The 19,487-nt window shown below is 33.1% G+C and overlaps 4 protein-coding genes across 4 annotated transcripts; 2 read left to right on the top strand and 2 right to left on the bottom strand.

Moving 5' to 3' along the window:
* The first annotated feature begins 748 nt into the window (after positions 1 to 748).
* On the top strand, positions 749 to 4,625 carry LOC123224839. Its single transcript, XM_044648564.1, has 7 exons — positions 749 to 894; positions 1,886 to 2,070; positions 2,542 to 2,592; positions 3,224 to 3,447; positions 3,846 to 3,971; positions 4,090 to 4,155; positions 4,240 to 4,625. The coding sequence occupies exons 2-7, from the start codon at positions 1,905 to 1,907 to the stop codon at positions 4,321 to 4,323; spliced, it is 717 nt and encodes a 238-aa protein (XP_044504499.1). The 5' UTR covers positions 749 to 894; positions 1,886 to 1,904; the 3' UTR covers positions 4,324 to 4,625.
* Positions 4,626 to 7,552: 2,927 nt separating this feature from the next.
* Positions 7,553 to 10,717, bottom strand: LOC123225390 (probable histone chaperone ASF1A). The gene is made up of 3 exons (XM_044649328.1): positions 10,143 to 10,717; positions 8,139 to 8,254; positions 7,553 to 8,052 (listed from the first exon to the last, which is right to left on the bottom strand). Exons 1-3 carry the CDS (start codon positions 10,249 to 10,251, stop codon positions 7,717 to 7,719), a joined length of 561 nt encoding a protein of 186 aa, XP_044505263.1. The 5' UTR covers positions 10,252 to 10,717; the 3' UTR covers positions 7,553 to 7,716.
* A 1,768-nt stretch (positions 10,718 to 12,485) lies between these two features.
* Positions 12,486 to 13,004, bottom strand: LOC123226339. The gene has a single exon (XM_044650844.1). It carries the CDS (start codon positions 13,002 to 13,004, stop codon positions 12,486 to 12,488), a length of 519 nt encoding a protein of 172 aa, XP_044506779.1.
* A 4,015-nt stretch (positions 13,005 to 17,019) lies between these two features.
* Positions 17,020 to 18,542, top strand: LOC123225038 (loganic acid O-methyltransferase-like). Its single transcript, XM_044648884.1, has 3 exons — positions 17,020 to 17,252; positions 17,334 to 17,993; positions 18,076 to 18,542. The coding sequence occupies exons 1-3, from the start codon at positions 17,160 to 17,162 to the stop codon at positions 18,406 to 18,408; spliced, it is 1,086 nt and encodes a 361-aa protein (XP_044504819.1). The 5' UTR covers positions 17,020 to 17,159; the 3' UTR covers positions 18,409 to 18,542.
* The last annotated feature ends 945 nt before the right edge of the window (positions 18,543 to 19,487 follow it).

The following is a 19,487-nucleotide window of genomic DNA, read 5'->3' as shown; positions in this document are numbered from 1 at the left end:
ATTTTTTTTTAAAATTTTGATTAAATGGGTCAGACCGACCCATTTAAAATCTGCCCATTTTTATATATGCTAGGCCTTGGGCTTTATATATTAATGGGTTGGCCTAACCCGAAACCCATTACTGTTTGGGTTTTGAGCTTGACTTAACCTATTAACCCGATAGATCAACCCTGAGCCAGCCTAGCCCGATTTGACTTGATCCATCGACACCTCTACCTTAACATGCCACTAAGAGGATTTTAACCCAAATTTTCTTTCTTATAAGACTCACTCACCTCTTAACCACTGATCTAACCCTTGGGTCAAAATTCCTTCTTCTTACCATAAATAAAAGAGATTGCTTGGGGCAGATCAAATTGAGGGATCAACAAAGGTATACTGAGGTGGAGGAAGCAAATTTGATTTTTAATTGACTTCAGCTACCCATCAAAATTCGGTCCTGACACTACCGGCCACCATTAGTTAGGTTATGCACCAAACATTGGTCCATGTATTATCTACAGTAATAATATGCACTAACATAATAAATAAATAATAATCAATCGACATATATTTTTAAAAATATAATTAATTAATTAATTACCATATTTGTGAAATTAAAAAAAAATATTTACCAAAAAAAGTATATAATTAATTGAAAGATTGCTAAAATTAATCAAAAATAGAATATTGTTACATTCTTTTCAATTGTAAAATCCTTAAAACAGTTAATTATCCCATATGAGTACCGTAAGGTTCTTTTAGAGCCCAAGCCCAATACGATAGGCAAAGTCCATGTACAAACCCAAAACTCTTCTTTCTCGCAGCTCTTTCACGGTAAACCCAAAACCTTTCTCTTTTCGTCTTCTCTCTGTGTCTGCGCCGTTGTTGTCATCGTCTCTGTGCTCGGTTTGCGTAAGCTTTCAATCTCTCAATCACATACCTAATGCGTTTTGTCTTATTTATTTTATTCTTTTCCAACGCTAAATTTGAAAAAGTTGAAGTTGTGTAAGATAATATGCCTGAACCGAATCGATTTTATAATTATCACGCTGCCTTAATAGCTTATTTTATTGTTGTTCACTTATTTAACCTGTTTTTGTTTTCTCTTTTATTCATTTGTTTGAATTTTCACGGATTTACTTGCTTTATGTTTTGATTCCTTTCGTTACTTTTATAGATGCCAGCTCCATTAGCTTAGTGATAACCTGAATTCCTTGTGTCATGAAGACTGTATCTTAAATCTTTTATTCATTGTCATTAGGTTTATAATTGAAGAAGTGTTTAGCGCTTTTAACTGAAAGAATTGGGTGCCTTTTGTTTTTCAGTTAAAGCAGACGTTCTTTGGAATATGAATTCTTCTTATCCAATCCTACTTTGGATATATTCTTATAAAAGATGAACTTCATTAATTTTTGAATTTTTTTTTTTTCTGATAAAGTCGTTTCTAGAGTTTTTAATGTTAGCCAAATCCAGTACAAAGTTTCACCTTAAAAGTAGAGAAGTGATCACGATTTTAGCTGGCACCTCATATACGAAGCTTAACTGTTATGATATATGACAGTCTTCCATAGTGAAATTGGTATTTTCCTCTAGTTAAAGAGTTCCATACAAGTTGACCAGTGAAGTTTGATGCCGTGCTAATGTTTTTTGTACTAGTTAAAGGGTTCCATACAAGTTGACCAGTGAAGGTTGATGCCATTTTTATATGATGGAAACTAATCTGTGGCTAGTGACATTTTTGTACTTAAATTGGATATGGTGTTGTTTGGTTATGTTGTTGTTATTTTAATCATGCAGATGGTGCATATAATTCAATCCCAAAATTTAAAATGATTTTTCTTTATTTGCTCTTATTTCCTGTTTCTAATCATGCAGTTGTTATTTCTTGTTTCTAATCGTGCAGTTGAATTAGAAGACTAGAAATGATAAAGAGACGATTCTACAGGCTAGAACATGCTGATACTAATGATGCTGCAGATTCATCTTCATCCTCAGACTCAGAACTAGAAGGACAAGCCACAGAGGAATCAGAAGATGATGCAGTTGCAGAAGTGAATGGAAATGATGAATCTTGCTCCACTTCTTCTGGTTTTTTTTTTATTATATTCTTTCTTTCTCTGAACATGACTTAATGTTTTCTTCAATATCTATTGCCTTAGGGTAATCTCTTGTAGTTGATTTATGAATGGAGTATCTTTGGCAATTTTTATTATGGTTTGCTAATGTTTTTTCTGCCTGGTTATTTAATTGGAGAAGGATTATGTTACAGTATTTGAGATCTTGTTTTAGCTTTCCAAACTGTACTATGTTATTTTTTTTTTTACATATCTTTAGGTATCAAAGTTTTTTATCCTGTACCAATCTTTATGTACAATTATTCTTGAATAACAAAGTCATTATCAATTGTTCTTGAATTAATATGTTATTTCTGGATTTACTTTCTGAATCTGGGAGGCATTGGAGATGAGTGAAAGTTTCTGTGTTTTAATTACATTAGACCTTTTCAGCGAGAAAATTAATTTACTGTATTTTTTTCCCATTTCATTTTTAAAATTACAGGATATGAGCGTGAGGATAGCTCGGCAGATGAGATTAATGTTGACTCATCAGGTAAGATGTGTTTTTACCCCATGTAATATGGAAAGCATGTTATCTTGTTATTTAAATAAGTTCATGTTGGACAATAATTGCTGTTTCTTGTTACTATTGTTTTTAGATTATCAAACAGCCAAAGATATATATCAAATTTTGTTTTGGACCAAGAAAAGTTGAGAGTATTGTTCTCTGTTTTGGTTGGTTTATCATGGTCTGATGGTTGATACTAGAATCATTACTAGTTGGATAACTGAGGAATTTTTCTTTTTTGGGTGAATGTTGATGATTTTCAGAGACAATTTTTATATCTTTTCCAGAGGTTCTACCAATGAGAGTGTTAGGATTAACAATTCTATTTCGATCTTTAGTAAGGATGTACCAGTGATGGAATAGTTTACTTTCAGTTGTCTTGCCCTAACTTTGGTAATTATTGCTTTTTATTTTTTTATTTTTTATAGTGGATCATTTTTATTAAAATGCTACTTCAATCTTTGATTAAACACCCAAGTCTAGAACATGTCTTGATGGTTTATCCTCAAATGCATTCATTCATTCAGTGTAGAAATTTTCTTCCTTTTTTTTTTTTTGGTCTTCTGTTTCTTTGATTTTTGACAACATTTTGATGGGGCATGTTCTCTAAATGAAGATGAAGCCAAAATTGGAAATGGTGAAGAAATTTTTGAAGATAATGAGCTTTCAAGTAAACATGGTGCTGAAGTGACAAAGTCTAACACTACAACAGAAAAGGCATCAATGCCAGCTGGTGTTCCAGACTGTGTACTGCAGATAAAATCTGTTTTTAGATGCAGGATTTGCCCAAGAATTCTCTGTTTAACTGAGGAAACCTTGAGGGCTCATCTCAATTCCAAGGTAAGGCATGTCTTGTTTGGACAAAATTTAAATCGAAAAGCTAGCATCATATTATAGCCTCAAAATAATTGTTTTTTTATATATCTGACTTATGAATGCATTTTCTTTATATGAGGTCAATTTTATAAGATGTTTAACTTTGAATTTTGTTGAAGTATTGGTGGAAGATTCAAAATCACTATGACCAAAAATTTTACTTCAGTTGTTTTTAATGCCTTGATTTTTTCTATGAATTTATTTGATAGACAGGAGAAATAATTCTATAGTATTGGAACTACATTTGTTCCTCATATTGCCACCTCCAAATTGATTTAGATGAAGATAATAATCACAGTTTGGTATTCAGTGTCATATGGGCCTTTCATTAGTTACCTAATGAAACATATTTATTGTTCTAGAGGCATGCTCGATCTGAGAAATTACTGAAGGAACACAGGTTGAAGGCCATACTCAATGATGATGGTGAAATTGAGAACCAGGAGACAGCTGGAGAGATGCATGCTCGAATTGTGGCTCTTGCTCAGGTTTTATTTATTTTTCTCATTGCTTATTTATCTATTCTTAATTTGGTAGTCCTAACCAACATGAGAATTGGATTGAATATTCTTGTTGAATAACAAACAATTGAACTCGTTGTACCAGAGCACCAAAAAAATCAAAAAGAAAAACAAAAGACAACACCGAAAGAGGAATTTGTCAAGCAATGAGGTAATTAGAACAATGCATTTTCATAATTACATCTATCTATGGATTTCCATATGCAACTGATCTAAATCTTATAACCTGCTGCAGAATACAGATGAAAATTTAGTCACTAAGAAGGCAAAGCAATTGACCCAGAGCCCAGCCAAGAAAAGGCGTAAAGGCGAGAACTGAAGTGTAAAATCATACTTATTGCAAGGGATAAAGTGGCACCAAGGAATTAAATGAAGTGATTTCCAGGTAGTTTCTACTTAAATATTAAATTCAGTATCCTTTGATGCCATGAGTTGTGGTGTAGAAGGTGCAAAGTAATCCCTTGAAATTGTTTGCGATGTTATTCTTGTTTTGAGCTTCAAGTGTTAGTTTGTTGGATAAGGAGTTGTATCATGCTCAGAAAAATTTTGTTTTTAACCCGGAATTAAAAAGCTAAAATTCGTGTTGTAGCTTCACATCTTTCATGCTACATCATTTTGTTATATACATATCTTATTATGAGCACTAGAGAGACATGAGGGCATTTTGAAGGGAAAGAAAGGAACTTTTCAAGCTGACTGACCAAACCGGATCATTACTCTTGTTTTGTGCCGTTTCTTATTGGAACTTAAGTATCGGTTATTCAAGCGGTTGTAAATAATATTTAGAACATACTTTGCCTGAAGTCTCAGACTAGAATCCAATTTGTAAAAATAATCACCGGCTCCTGTAAACTAATTCGGAAACAGAATAAAAATTGTTAGTATAAACTTATCTTGGAACAATAAAGAGAACAAAAATATTAGGGAAATTGAAATTTTTAGCACTATTTTATTCCGTGTATATAAAATTGTCACCTATCCTAAAACTTTAACAAATATACCACAACAGTAACTATCTTTCCCAAAATACCCCTCTTTAATCTTTCATGCATAAATTCTCTCTTCTTCTCTGTAATTTTTTTTTCTCTTCTTCCAAAGTGATAAAAGAATCATTCTCACTTCTTCCTCATCTTCAGAAACAAAAGCAGAAAGGAAAAAACTGAATTCTTCATATTAAGAATTTTTCAAAATAAGGATTTAAAAAAAAGAGCAATCCACAAAAACTCAAACACATCTATTGTATATACCTTGTAGGAAATGACGATCGGAGAAGACGATATAGTAGTATCTAATTAGAAAAGGATAAAAAATTGGCATTTAAAGATTTAAGTGAAAAAAAAAATTAAACATTTAACTGAAAAAAAAATTGACGCTTTTTTAAAAGTAGGGAAACGGTTGGCGAACGTCAACCCATAAATATTAATGCAGGGGAAGGGTTGACATACGCCAACCCTTTATAATATAATAATATTATATTATATTTTATATATAATATATATACCTATGTATATATATGCAGGTTGGCATTTAATTAAAAAAGAGGGTTGGCGTTGGGTTGGCAGGACGCCAACCCTTGGCGCCAAAAGGGTTGGCGTTCCTCTTTTTTTTTTTTTAATTAATTTTCTTTTTGAATAGTAGGCAACCCTTTTTATTTTTTAATTAATTTTTTTGTTTAAAAAATATGAACGCCCACCTTTTTTATTTTTTAAATTAAATTTTAATTTAATTCAAATTTAAATTAATGCAATAAAAAACAGAAGAAAATAATACTCTTCTAGAAGAAAATTAATTTAATTAATTTAAATATATATAATTATATATTATAATATTATATATAATATATTATAATATATAATTATAATATTTTAATTATATATATTATATAATATATAATATATTATAATATATAATTATATATATTAATAATATAATATAATATATATATTAAATAATATTATTATATTAATATAATATATTATATATTATAATTATATTATAATATTATAATATATTATAATTATATAATTAAATTATAATATTTTATATATAATATAATATATATAATATTATATTATATATAAAACCACCAACCCTTGGCGTTAACATTATAATATTATTATAATATTAAATAATATATTATTAAATTATATTATTATATTAAAATAATATATAATATATTATAATATATTATATTAATATAATATATAATATAAAATAATATATAATATATTATAATAATATAATATATTATATTATATATTATAATATAAAATATTATATATATTATACTGATGTGGTATAATATATATAATAATAATATTATATTATAATATAATATAATAATATTATATTATAAAGGGTTGACTTATGTCAACCTTTCCCCTGCGTTAATATTTATGGGTTGGCGTGTGCCAACCCTTCCCCTGTATTAATATTTATGAGTTGGCGTACGCCAACCTTTCGCCTACTTTTAAAATTATGGGTTGGCGTAATGCCAAGGGTTGGCGTTAACGCCAACCTTCAAAAATTAAAAAAACGCCGATTTTTTTTTCAGTTAAATGTTTAGTTTTTTTTTTTTTTTCACTTAAATCTTTAAATGCCAATTTTTTATCTTTTTCCAGTTATATACTACTATATCGTCTTCTCCGATCGTCATTTCCTACAAGGTATATACAGTGGATGTGTTTGAGTTTTTGTGGGTGCTTTTTTTTTAAATTCTTACTTTGAAAAATTCTTAATATGAAGAATTCAGTTTTTTCCTTCCTGTTTTTGTTTCTGAAGATGAGGAAGAAGTGAGAGTGATTCTTTTATCACTTTGGAAGAAGAGGAAAAAGAGAAAAAAAAGTTGCAGAGAAGAAGAGAGAATTTATGTATGAAAGATTAAAGAAGGATATTTTGGGGAAGATGGTTACTGTTGTGGTATATTTGTTAAAGCTTTAGGATAGGTGACAATTTTGTATACACGGAATAAAATAGTGCTAAAAATTTCAATTTTCCAAAATATTATCTATTAGTATAGACTGAAAATTCAATATGGAATTCCAAAACCAATACGGTAAAACAATCGATTGACACAGAATCAGCCAGATTTGGTTGGGGGTCGGGGGGATTTCAGCCTAGTTAAACCTGAAGAATAGTCCATTTGAGTTCTATTCGAATTTAAAACTGTGAATTTGAAATTGAGTTCAGTTTGCTCTAATGACAATGAGTTCATAAAAGAAAATTAGAGAAAAGAAATTGTTCCTGATTCTTTCTTAAGTTAAAGTGGTTTAACTCAATTTTGAGTTGAGACTACATCTATTCAAATTCAACTCATTCGAGTTGAACATCAGTTTGAACTCAAACAGTTTGAATTATATCCACCCACTAATTATATTCATTTCATTATTCTAGGGGCTATTCAATTCGGGCAAAACTTGATATTCTTAACTCTTGGGTTTAAGAATTTTTGTACAATTTAAACACAATAAATTGAAAAACCTTTTTTATTTTTTCAGTGACTGATTTAAGCATTGAATTCCATTTGCCCCACGGTTGAGAACTATTAATTGGTTATCAAGAAAATGAAAGCAATATTCCTCAGTTAAGGTAAAGTTCGGATAAAGTTCTTGCAAGTCAGTAAAGACATCACCCTAAATTTCTGAATTTCTAAATTTGACCAGCTAAGGCAGGCGATGCTCCTGTAAGTTCTAAATTTCAAGTCTCCTGATTGTTAAGGATGATCAGGTGAGACGGATGTTTCTGCATTTTGATCAGCTTCATCAGGGTGGTTGGGAGGAGGGGGCTCCTCTGCTCTTTGGCCGTCTTCAGGATGAAAATTGATGGGGAACTTTGTGACCCTTGGTTTATCAGATAATATATTTCTTTGGACCTTATCAATCAAAACGCTCGGGGGAGGCTCCTCTTTCAACTGCTCGTCCCCGTAATCATTGTTTACATAGTAGCCCACTCGGATAAACTCCTGGCCAAGGTATGAGCACGTCAATAGAAGCACAGTAACACCGATAATATCTTCTTCACGTATCTTTGATGGGTCTGGCGGATCAGCCTGCAATATGTCCAAGGGTACAACGTGAGATCATATCAACCATATCAGATCAACAAAACTGCAGAAAAGGCTTCAGTTAAAATTACCTGCAATACAAAACGGTAGTTTCCAACATTGACAGGCCCAACAAGGACACTTTCCAATTGTTGATCGTAAGTTTCATCCTCAGCAGATCCCACATAAATAAGTTTCCATTCCAAATCTGCATTGACCAACATAAACACAATGAAAATCTAGAAAGACATTTACAGGGTCCCGAGCAACTAAGCATTGTTCTACAGTGAACATCAGAAAACCTATGACACATTATCAAGGAGGAAGATACAGAAATCTTCATCACTCTGAACTGCAGAAAACAACGGAAAAAGCGTACATAATGTATTTAATAATCACAGCAATTACAAAAATAAAAAGGAAAAAAGAAAAAGAAACCTATCTTCATCAGAAATTGACACGAATATAGAAGAAGCATTATGCAAGTTACCTAAAGGGAAAAGAAAACCTTTCCTCGGTATATTGTCTTACACTCTTGCTTCATAAACATATTTATGTTAGCAAAAAAAAAAAATTAGCTTTTAAAGATCGTATTCGGGTTCATATAGAAGTCTGCTCCATGGTGTAACCATGGCCACCATTACACTTTCTCTCAAAACTCAGTCTCCAAGGCCACAATGAAAGATAACAGCGAACAAAAGGTCATAGATTACATACAAATACAGTTTAGGCTAAAATATTCTATAATGTTTGCTGAATGAGAAGGGAGATAATTTACTTCGTATGGTACAATTATTTAGAACAAGGAGACAGAATAGGTTGATGGCAACCCTGGAAAAGGAAAACAAGTCTCGATTTTTGGAGGAGAAATCTTTATCAAATCAGAGAATAAATACAACAGATAGTGATAGGGTTAAAAAGGCTACAAAAATCCTACCTAGAAGGAAACAAATAAACTAATTTTAGACATTATCCTATAGCTGATTTCTAACCAAATGATGATGAAATTCCGCACACCCCCCCACCCCCCTTCTCCTCCCCTTAAGTTGGGATGCATATGTTGATCATTCCCAACTTGGTTCTTAGGTCTTCAAAGTCAGTGCTAGGCAAGACTTTAGTGAAGATGTCCATAGTTTGAAAGGCAGTAGGTGTGTAGATAAATAAGATTATTCCTTCCTCTATTTTTTATTTAATGAAGTGTCCATCTATCTTCCACATTTTTTGTCTTACCATGACAACTAGATTTTTTGGCAATACTAATTGTGCTTTGATTGTCACAATACATCTTTACAGGCTTTCAGTTTGCTTGTAGAGCATCCAAAAGAAAAACAATATAAACACAAGCTAGGAAGGATGTTGTTATGAGGACTGAAACACCAGTTAATATCATTTGGGAGCAGTCCCCAACAATGGAATAATTTTCTCACTAATTCTCAGCAGTAATGGTTTGAAGTAGAGTCAGAATAAATGAAGGAATAGACAATACCAAGAACTAATCAACGGATGTAACATTAAGATACAATTTTTTCTTGGCAACAAATATTACCAAATTGAGTTCTGGCTCTAGAGCAGGACTCTACTCCAAATTTTCAGTCAACAGATTCCATACAAGGGTGGAGTTAAATAACCCATTCGACATTAACAGGTGAACTTAAAAAACCCTTTCGCCATCGGCAGAAAATTCAATCAATACAACCAAAGATATATTTTCATTGGATTCACAAATTTACTTACGAAGCTATTGCCAAAGTATGACCAATCACCTTACTTGACTGAAGAATTACAGCTATCATGTTACACTTTTGAGCAAGAATAATTCATTAAGAACAACTCTATAAAAGAAGACTCAATGCAATTCCACTGATTGAAATTAACCAAGAAAAAACTCAGAACAATGTGATCTCAATCCACACCATTTTGGGGAACTTTCAAGAAACAATATTCCGCATACCAACATAACATCTAAACACGTAATCAACAATACACATAACCTCCAAAACTTCAATGATTGCTTGTTCTCGTACCAAATTATCACCACATCAAAACAAGACCATAAACATATGCCTATTATAGAAACATAGGAAAGGTAAGAGTACCGTCTTTAAGAGGAGTAACGCATTCGTAAGAGATCTCGAACTGAAACGGACTCAAGAACGGCGCCGGGTTGTCCAAAACCGTGACGTTAGTAATATTCACAGCACTCATTGTCTGGAATACCGAAAAATCAACTTATTTGCAAGTAATTTCTTGAAACAACCAATGGAAACTGGGAGTTCCACAACCTTCATCGAGCACTCAAAAGGGAGCAAACCCAAATAGAGGAAAGCAAAGAAACAATGAAAAGTATGGTCAAAATACAAACTTTGTATTTAAATTGTTCAAATTGGGGGTTGGGATCTGAAATGTGAAAAAAAAAAAAACCCTAAAATGAATTAATGGGTTTTTTTTTTTTAAATCAAGAAAACAGGAAAAATGTTCTTGGAAAACAGATTTAAGAGTGAATGTGATAGAAAGTAACGTGAATTTTATATTTGTACGGGATGTGGAGAATTGGCGGGAGAAAGTTTGAAGGGTTGAAGATGAACGAACAAACGGTTTAAATGGAAAATCTTTGAAGGGATTTCAAAACTTTCAATTTAGGGCTCAATTCGGAAAGAAAGTAAAGGCCAGTTTGGTTTATGTTTTTTGAATAAATCCATTCTAATTTTAGAAATATTTAATGTTATTTTTCACCAGGTTGGGTCGGCCCCTTCAATGAATATTAGGAGGTCAATATCATTTAATGTTTTATATTATACAATTCCATGTAATGGATTATTAATTTTTCTTTTTCTTTTTCTTTTTATCGTTGCTGTTATTATTTCATTTGCTGTTTTAATAAGTGAAAATTAGAAAGTATTATTTTTTAAGGTAAATTCGAATTTAATCAAACTTAAATATAGATTAGTTTAAACTTTGTTTGCAAGATTTGACGACAAACTCACTAAATAAAAAAAGTTTACCAAAGGTCAAAAACAAATAAAATTGTATAAAAAAAATTAATAAAGATAAACTTATTGACGATTTTCTAATAATTTAAGCTTGAATTACGGTTTTTTATACTCAAACTCAACTCATTCGAGTCAAACACTAAATTGAGCTCAAACCCAAACTAATTATTTTTATTAATCCAGAAATAAATAAATTTTAATTGGTTAGAACCCTTTTTTAACACTATCTATGACCTAAATTAGGACGGTTTTGTGATAGTGAAAGCTACAATTTCAATATATAAAAAAACAAGAAGAAAATTCGATGTCACACTCAGTACCTGCAAAAATGGTTGTCTTATTTTGGGAAGAAACAATGACAAACAGGTTAAACAATTGAAGGCCAATAATCTTCTGATGCAAATTATGCGATGCACCTCTATGAGTGGCGTGGAGGCTTTTAGTCTTCCCTATTACAATAATGCAAGTTGAAGCTTCGAAGGATTAAAATAATCAAAAGCTAAAGCTCTATAGCATAAACTTACCACGCAGTATTTAGAATTTTACAATACCAATGTAACTTTTTTTTTTTGCACAAAACCTGCATATCCTGTACAATCAGCACTTCAACAGAATTACAAATTTTTATGCAAACAACAGCATGTGTGATAATCATGGACAATATTTAGGTTTTGGCAGTCTCACATGATCACATTCATCTTCTGTGTCTGAAATTGACAAAATTCAGCTATATCTGCAGATGTGTTACATTCCTCCAGATTTCTATCAGATACAGTGCGAATGAATTAGGAATACAGCAGCCTGGTGAACAGGTGAGTTTCCCCGACAAGTTTCAGAGAGAAACACGTATCAGCTACCTCACACCAGAAAGAAATTCCTTCATCTGCATGTGCATATGGGGACATGTCGTCATTTCTGTGTGCCTTCATGCATGTCGCATTAATTTCCTTCCTCTTCTTGTACATACGTACACCATCTCATAGTCATACTATATGAGTTTTTTCACCCAAGCTTGTTGAGATGGTGTGATTAACTTCTATTGCAGCTGGTTTTTTGGGCTCTAGGGGTTAGTCTTGATTATGTATAAAGTGTTGATTCCCCACATAAACCTCCCACTTCTTGATAGCAAACTGTTAGATCTCAAACTTGCTTGCGATGAGGCAGCCTCAAGAAGTAAAAGAATCAACCCTAATTCCGGGGATGAATGCGTCAACCTTTTAGAGTTGAAGGACGGACGAAATTTACCCCTCGGATACCATAAAGAGCATAAAAATTTTGAACATAAGAAAATTGTTTCAACGAATGAAATTTACTGATTAAGAGAATCAAAATATATACAATTTACATATCTATAAGTCCCAATATTTGGCTGCGGATTATTTGATGTTACTGTATTTGAGTAAATAGACAACTTGATGAGCAGAAGCAATATCATTCATTCATCATTCATCACCGTGAGCAAACGGGTTCTTCTACTATGGTCTCCAACAATGGCTTCTTTGATCTCGACATGGACAATCTATGCATAAACTCCGGCTGGGAGAACTCCTCAACCTCATCCAAATTTAGCTTCGGCACCTCCGTCTCTTCGTTAATCTTATCATTCATCCCCTCCCCACACTGATCCGCCGGCAAAATCCTCACTTTCCCAGAAGAACCCCGCTTGGCAGCCATAAACAAAGCACCCATGTCCCCGGCCGTGATCATAGACTTCACCCTCTTCATCGGAAACAAAACGTACACGTTTCTCGCTTCAAGGTCTTCATCCGCATTGAGAGGAGAAAACCTCCGCCCTACTTTGAGAGACTGAGAGTTTACAAGGAAGCAGTTCGGCATCTCCAGCATCAGCTCCGCCGCTTTGGTCGGCGTCAGGATTTGTTTGACCTCTCCGCCTGGAAACACCACCTTTGCGTATCTTGAGCTCTTGCCCAACGGAGTCGAAAGCGTGCAAGAAGCGTAATTTCCCATTATCAGAACTTTAAATTAAAAACCTTAAAATGATTGAAGTATGAGATATATAATCTTGAGAGCTGAATTTAGAAGAATAGAAGTTGAGAGGAATATATATAGAGGAGAAAAGGGGAGGTTGAAAAAGATTATAAGGGTGACAGTTGGATGAAGGAGTTGACGAGTTGCCACGGAGCCGAGCTGAGTCTGCAACTCCGCGTTTGAGAAACGGAGTGGAAAAGCAACCAAGAGACCTGACCAGTTGTCGTATTAATTATTTAATTAATTATTAATACGTGTGGGTCCTTCCTTTTGTTGAACATGACTATAAAATTTTTAAACATATGTTAATTACGCAAATAACAATTGTGTGAAAGCAACATGCTATGCACGTGGCATTGACTTGGATTAAATAGTCAGCTTCCTCCTTGCGTAATACAAATAATTACTAATTACATTATTTAAATACCTGGCCAATAAAGTGTAAATTACATTTTACCACCAAGATTGGCCCGAGAGATTTTTCAACCCCTCGAGCTTGACGGATAAGTCATTTTTGTTCATTTGAAAAAGCTTGATTTTAATTTTAAAATTAAAATAATCTATCTAATTTTAATTTTTTATACATAATAATTTGATTATTTTATAAGTTTAAAACTTGTAAATCAATCGTTATAATTTTAAAATCTTCTTCATTTAATCAACTCGTTGCAGATTGTGATTTTATTGTCATCTTTCACAAGCAAAAAAACTGAAATTTTAGTCTAATACTATGTGTCACATAGAGGGAAAGATGGGTAGTACATGAGAGAGGGTGAACTGGGGGTTGAGTGACTTATCGAGGTAAGAGACTCATGGATTTCTGGCAAGGGTGGGGGTCAACCAAAAACCAAGAAGCAAGGGTGAGAGTGGATATGATAAAAAAGAAAATGATATTTATAATGATTTAACTTTTTAATACTTCCAATGTTGTTTCTATAGCGTATGATTTTAATTTAAAAAATATGATTTACCTGTAAAGGGACGTAAAAGTATTTTAGGCCAAATTTTAGCGGGGAAAGTAATTTACTCGCAAATATAGCAGGAAATAGGACAGTGGCGGTGGTGGTGTGGCTGTCGGTTCACGCTGAGAAGTGTATGTCATTGGCTGCCGTGTCACGGGATCGTTGGTGCCACTCACAAGCAACATTCCTCCATCATATTTCCTAGTAATTTCTCAATCTTCAAACTCATTATATATTACAAACAATGTCATTGTACAATGATTATATTAGTCTTGTGATTTGATGAGAAGTTGCTTTCCCACCTCACAACTCTTTCACACTTAATTTTATATGTTTGTGGGAATCCCTACCGGGTTCGGAGGTATTATTTTAGTTAAATTAGTTGCTTGTTTGGGTTATACTCATACGATACATCGTTGTCAATCTTCTGTACAATTTCGCATATGGTTAATCCTTCCAAAATTTGATTTTCTCATACAATTTCTTCTGTTTCCAACGCTTTGTTTATCCAGTAGCCTTTTGAAAAGTAATACTAGATCATCGTTTTGTTATACGAGTCTGAAAAGAGAATTTATGGAAGAAAATAATAATAAAAATCACACCCAAGATGATTGAGATTATTCTGAAATTAGTGATTGTTAGGAATTAGTGTAAATCTACCAGCATCTTCGACTTAATATGTTGTGGAATACAAATAGGTGTTTTGAAAAAGAAACTGAATACTGTTGGAAATTTACACAAGTTAGAAGGTAGATTGGTAGTTAAAAGGATTTCAGCAGGGCCCTAACGTTGATTATTTTTAAAACCTTTAGTTTACTGGTTAATTCTACTGCTATCAGGGTGATGTTGTCACTAATCGTATTATTAAATCGAAAGGTTCATCAAACTGATGTTAACAATCTTCTTGGATGGTGATCTTCAAGAAGAGGTCTACATGACTCAGCCTCAAGGCTTTGAATATAAATCTTGGCCTGGTTTTGTCTGTCAGTTAGAAAGTTTTGTATGACTTTAAACAGGATATCAGCTCAGTTGTTGGCTTTAATTTGTTTATTTTTAAGAAGGAAATGGTTATTGTGTACATTCTCATCTATGTAGATTATATATTACTCAATAGTCCACACTCAACTTTCATTCAATCCTCAGTTCCTGATCTCAACACTCAACTTACTCTAAAGGATTTGGGTGAATTGGGTTATTTTCTAGGATTGGAAACTTATAGAAAGATTTATATATCTGTCAAACTGAGTATGCTAATGGGTTGTTGATCGAAACCAACATACAAATTACTATAATGCCGACTCTAAACCAATTGTGATAAGAACAAAATTGTTTGTTGGAGATAGTGACTTATTTAACAACCTCACTCTATTTCTTAGTCCTATAGGAGCATTACAACACCTTATTCTTACTAGAGCAGACATATCTTACATAATCAATAAGCTGAGTCAATATCTTCAAGCTCCTACTTAGCTATAGTGGAAAACTATGAAAATAGTGCTTAACTATTTTTAAAGGTACATTGCAGTATGGGTTATTCTTCAAAGGCCTTCTACCCTCTTAAAACTAGGAGCATACTTAGATTTTGACTAGGCTGACAATGAAAATAGAGTTTGTTTGCAAATTCCAAAATAGTTTGGTAAAGCAGTCATTTGGTGTGATAATATAAGTGTTGTTTCATTAGCTTCCAATTTAGTTTTTCATGAAAGGACTAAGCACATTAAGATAATTGTGCATTATGTTTGAGTGCAAATAGCTTTTAAAGATTTTGTCAATTCATTATGTTCTTTCTGAGTATCAGAATGCAGATGTATTGACCAAGTCCCTGCTAGCTCTAAGGTTTGAGATGGTAAGGAATAAGTTGCATGTTGTAGAAAATCCAGTACTCTTTACTGATAGCAAACAAGAGGTATCTATTGAGAATAATGTGGCAAAGGACTCTTACTAACTTGATGTTGTGTTCAACTTTCTGACTGAAGATGGTGAACTGAGGCTGTGAAACTTATTAGTTCTTTATTGGTTGTGAGAGTCTGCAATTCCAGGGAGGATCTCTTTGTTCTCTGATGTTGTTCCTAAGTGAAAGTAGTTGACTCGTTCTTCCACCTGACCCATCGTTTTCGTCACAATCAGTTGGGGGAGCAACCCGTTTGTCAAATCCAGTAGCACAAAATGGGCCGGAGGCCCAAATGATATTTTGGGCTTGGACCACAACACGATATAATATTTCTTCTGCAGGCTCATGGTATATATAAATTTATTTATTTTTCTAGCAATATAACGGCCGCCCAAAGTCCTCCCTAACGTCAGGTAAGCAAGGACGGCTTTTTATCATATGGATGGAGGGTAATCTGCAGGAAAACGCCACCGTTTTTTCTTTTTTAAAAGAAAATTTATTTTCACAGTATGAAGTTTTTCAGAATCGGGTTTTAACTCAGTGAAAGGACTGGTCCACATATTGACCAGCAATTCCGGCTCAGATTTTAAAATACTGTTATTTGTATGTGTGCCACTTGTGTTTCTGTTATAAAGACATAATTTCACATTTTTTATATACAAAATTTGACTGGCGGCTATTATTATTATCGCTTGATTTATTTTATATGTATATACTTTTAATTATCCGTCAAACCGAAACAAGTCAGTTGTTTCGGAGTCTTAAATTTTGGTCAAAATTCTTTCAAAATTCCCTAAAAAAATTAGAAAATTATAATTATAATGTTAAATTTGTTTAGAATTCTCAAAAAAAATTAATTTTTTAAGAAAATATAAATTCAAATATCCTATTACAACCTATTATAACGGTCGGGTTAGATGAAGTTAACAAGAACTTCCGAATGGTTGCCAAAATATGTACTGCTCTTCCACTAACTAGTCTTCCACTTGGAAGTGGAATTCAGAAATTCAGGCGGCGACGTCTCTTCTACCTTGTCCACTGTGGAAAAAAAATGCTTCAAAGTCATCATCATTCTCCCCTCAAACTAGGCTGCACCTTCTCTCAGTCAAATCAAACTTCTACCCCGTCAAACAAGGCTGCAGATACAATCCATAATATAATTCTTCTTTCAGTCAAAGCAAACCATAATGCTATCCCCCTTTTAAGGGTCAAGCCATCCCAATTGCCATCACTCCGGACTTCTGAATCCAAGGAACCAGGGACACACTTCATAGCACAGAGATGGGCAGTGATCAGATAAACAACCCACTTGAGCCTTTGGCCATGAATGGCGGAGATGGACGATACAGCTACTCCCAAAATTCCACCGTGCAGGTTTTATTTAGTTTTTTTTACTTCTTGCATATTTAGATGCTTTGGTGAGATGATTATTTACTGATTTTTATTTATTTGCAGAAAAGGGGAATAGAGTGTGTTAAAGATTTGATCACTGAAGGGATTGTGCAAAAACTTGACACACAGAGGTTTCTTTCACCAATTTCGCAGAAAAAAATTTTCATCGCTGACTTGGGATGTGCTATGGGGCCTAACACTTTCATTGCAGTGCAAAATATCATAGATTCTGTGAAGCAGAGATTTCAGTCTGATGGGATCGATTCAGGCTCTACTGAATTTCATGTCTTTTTCAACGATCATGTTGTCAATGATTTCAACACCCTTTTCATTTCCATGCCATCTGACAAAGAATACTTTGCGGCTGGTGTGCCTGGGTCTTTCCAGAATCGGCTGTTTCCCAAGGCCAGTCTTGATGTAATCCACTCCTCTTACTCGCTCCAGTGGCTCTCAAAGCTGCCGAACGAGCTGACAGATAAACAATCGCCGGCGTGGAATAAAGGGAAAGTTTATTATCCAACCTCGGCCAAGGCAGTGGTGGAAGCTTATAGAGGGCAATTCAGAAAGGACATGGAGTCGTTTTTGAGTTGCAGAGCTTTAGAAATTGTTTCTGGGGGTCTCATGGCTCTGCTAATCCCAAGTGTTCCAGATCCTCATTGCAAGTGTGTTATAACTTCAGTTTTTGACCTTCTGGGATCTGCTCTCATGGATTTAGCAGGCCAGGTAAAAATTTCTGCTAAAAGATTTGCTTTAAAATTATTGTTTGCTTCATTGTGTAAATTAAAATTTCTCTGTTTAATTTCAGGGATTGGTTGATGAAGATAAAGTGGACAATTTCAACTTGCCAATCTACATCCCGACCCCAGATGAGATAGTCTCTTTAATTGAGAACAATGGCGACTTCATCATTGAGAAGATGGATCCATTGTTGGCTCACCAGGTCACTGATCCAGACACCATGGCCATGCATTTGAGAGCTGGCATGGAGAGCAACATTCGGGAGAACTTTGGAGCAGAGATCGTTGAACAAGTTTTTGATAAATTCAAAGAGAAAATTGCAGAGTCTAAAGTCCTCATTGATCCCATCTACAAAAGAACATATGGATTATTTGTTCTTCTTAAGCGTAAACCTTACTAGAAATTTGAATTAATGTGTAATGGCACAGCCAAAAAATAGTAGTTTTCATAATCTTAATGTAATAATGTCAGTGATTTTTGTTAGTAAAATTTGGCTTGCAACAGGATAAGGGCCAAGCAAAACTTTGGGGACTATATATGTAGTCATGTAGTGATGCAGTTTCAAAGCTTATAAACAAGTTTTAGAAAAATAATAATAAATTACAACAAATATTTGAAATGAAAAATTTAATTTGTAAAAGTATTTTAAATTTTTATTAATTTGAAATGAAATGATTATTTTACGAAGTGAAATGGTAACACGTAATATGATGCAACAAATATATTATTTTATTTATAAAATTATTTTCATTATACGATGAGATGAAGAGAGACTTAATAGCAAAATAATGACTCTATCTAATTAATATTAGGGAAAAGTCAAAAAATTAAGATTGACATCAAGGAAAAGACAGAGGGCTCACGCTTCGTTCTGCTCGATGGGTGGAGTGGTGACGGATATGATTAAAATCAAGAAAAGTCATTAACATCCACTGAGTAAGAGCAATTAGCATATATTTTAAATATATAAATAAATATATTTATATATATATTATTAAATAATTAGATATTATTTTATTTTTAAATTAAAATTATTTAATTATATATATATACACGTACTCAAAATAAATATAAATATTAACTAAGACCAAAAAACTATTTTCCACCCAAGGTTTGGGGCAAACTCAACTTTACATCCGTTAATTATCAAAAATTTAAATATTTATTTTTCTATTAAATTTCAGTATTATTTTTAGAGATAAAATCATTATTTAATAAAAATATTTAAAAAATTATAAATTTATCATATTTTCTTTCTTAGGTTTAAAAAATAATAATTTTCCCCTAACTTTTTCTCACCCAAAGTTTGAAAAATCACTATTTTCCCCCTATATTTTGTATTTTTCTTTTGCCGCTTTTTTAGCGACCGGAGCCAACCAACCTCCACCCTCCCATCTCTTGGACGAAAACAAATCATCCGCTGACTATTTGTTGGCGAGGCTAGGGCTGGATTCGAGCCGAGCCGAGCTCGGCTCGCAG

This window comes from Mangifera indica, chromosome 9, assembly GCF_011075055.1.
Source record: "Mangifera indica cultivar Alphonso chromosome 9, CATAS_Mindica_2.1, whole genome shotgun sequence".
NCBI lineage: Eukaryota > Viridiplantae > Streptophyta > Magnoliopsida > Sapindales > Anacardiaceae > Mangifera > Mangifera indica.
The sequence above is the reverse complement of the archived record's forward strand: the minus strand, read 5'-3'. Positions and strand labels throughout refer to the sequence as shown.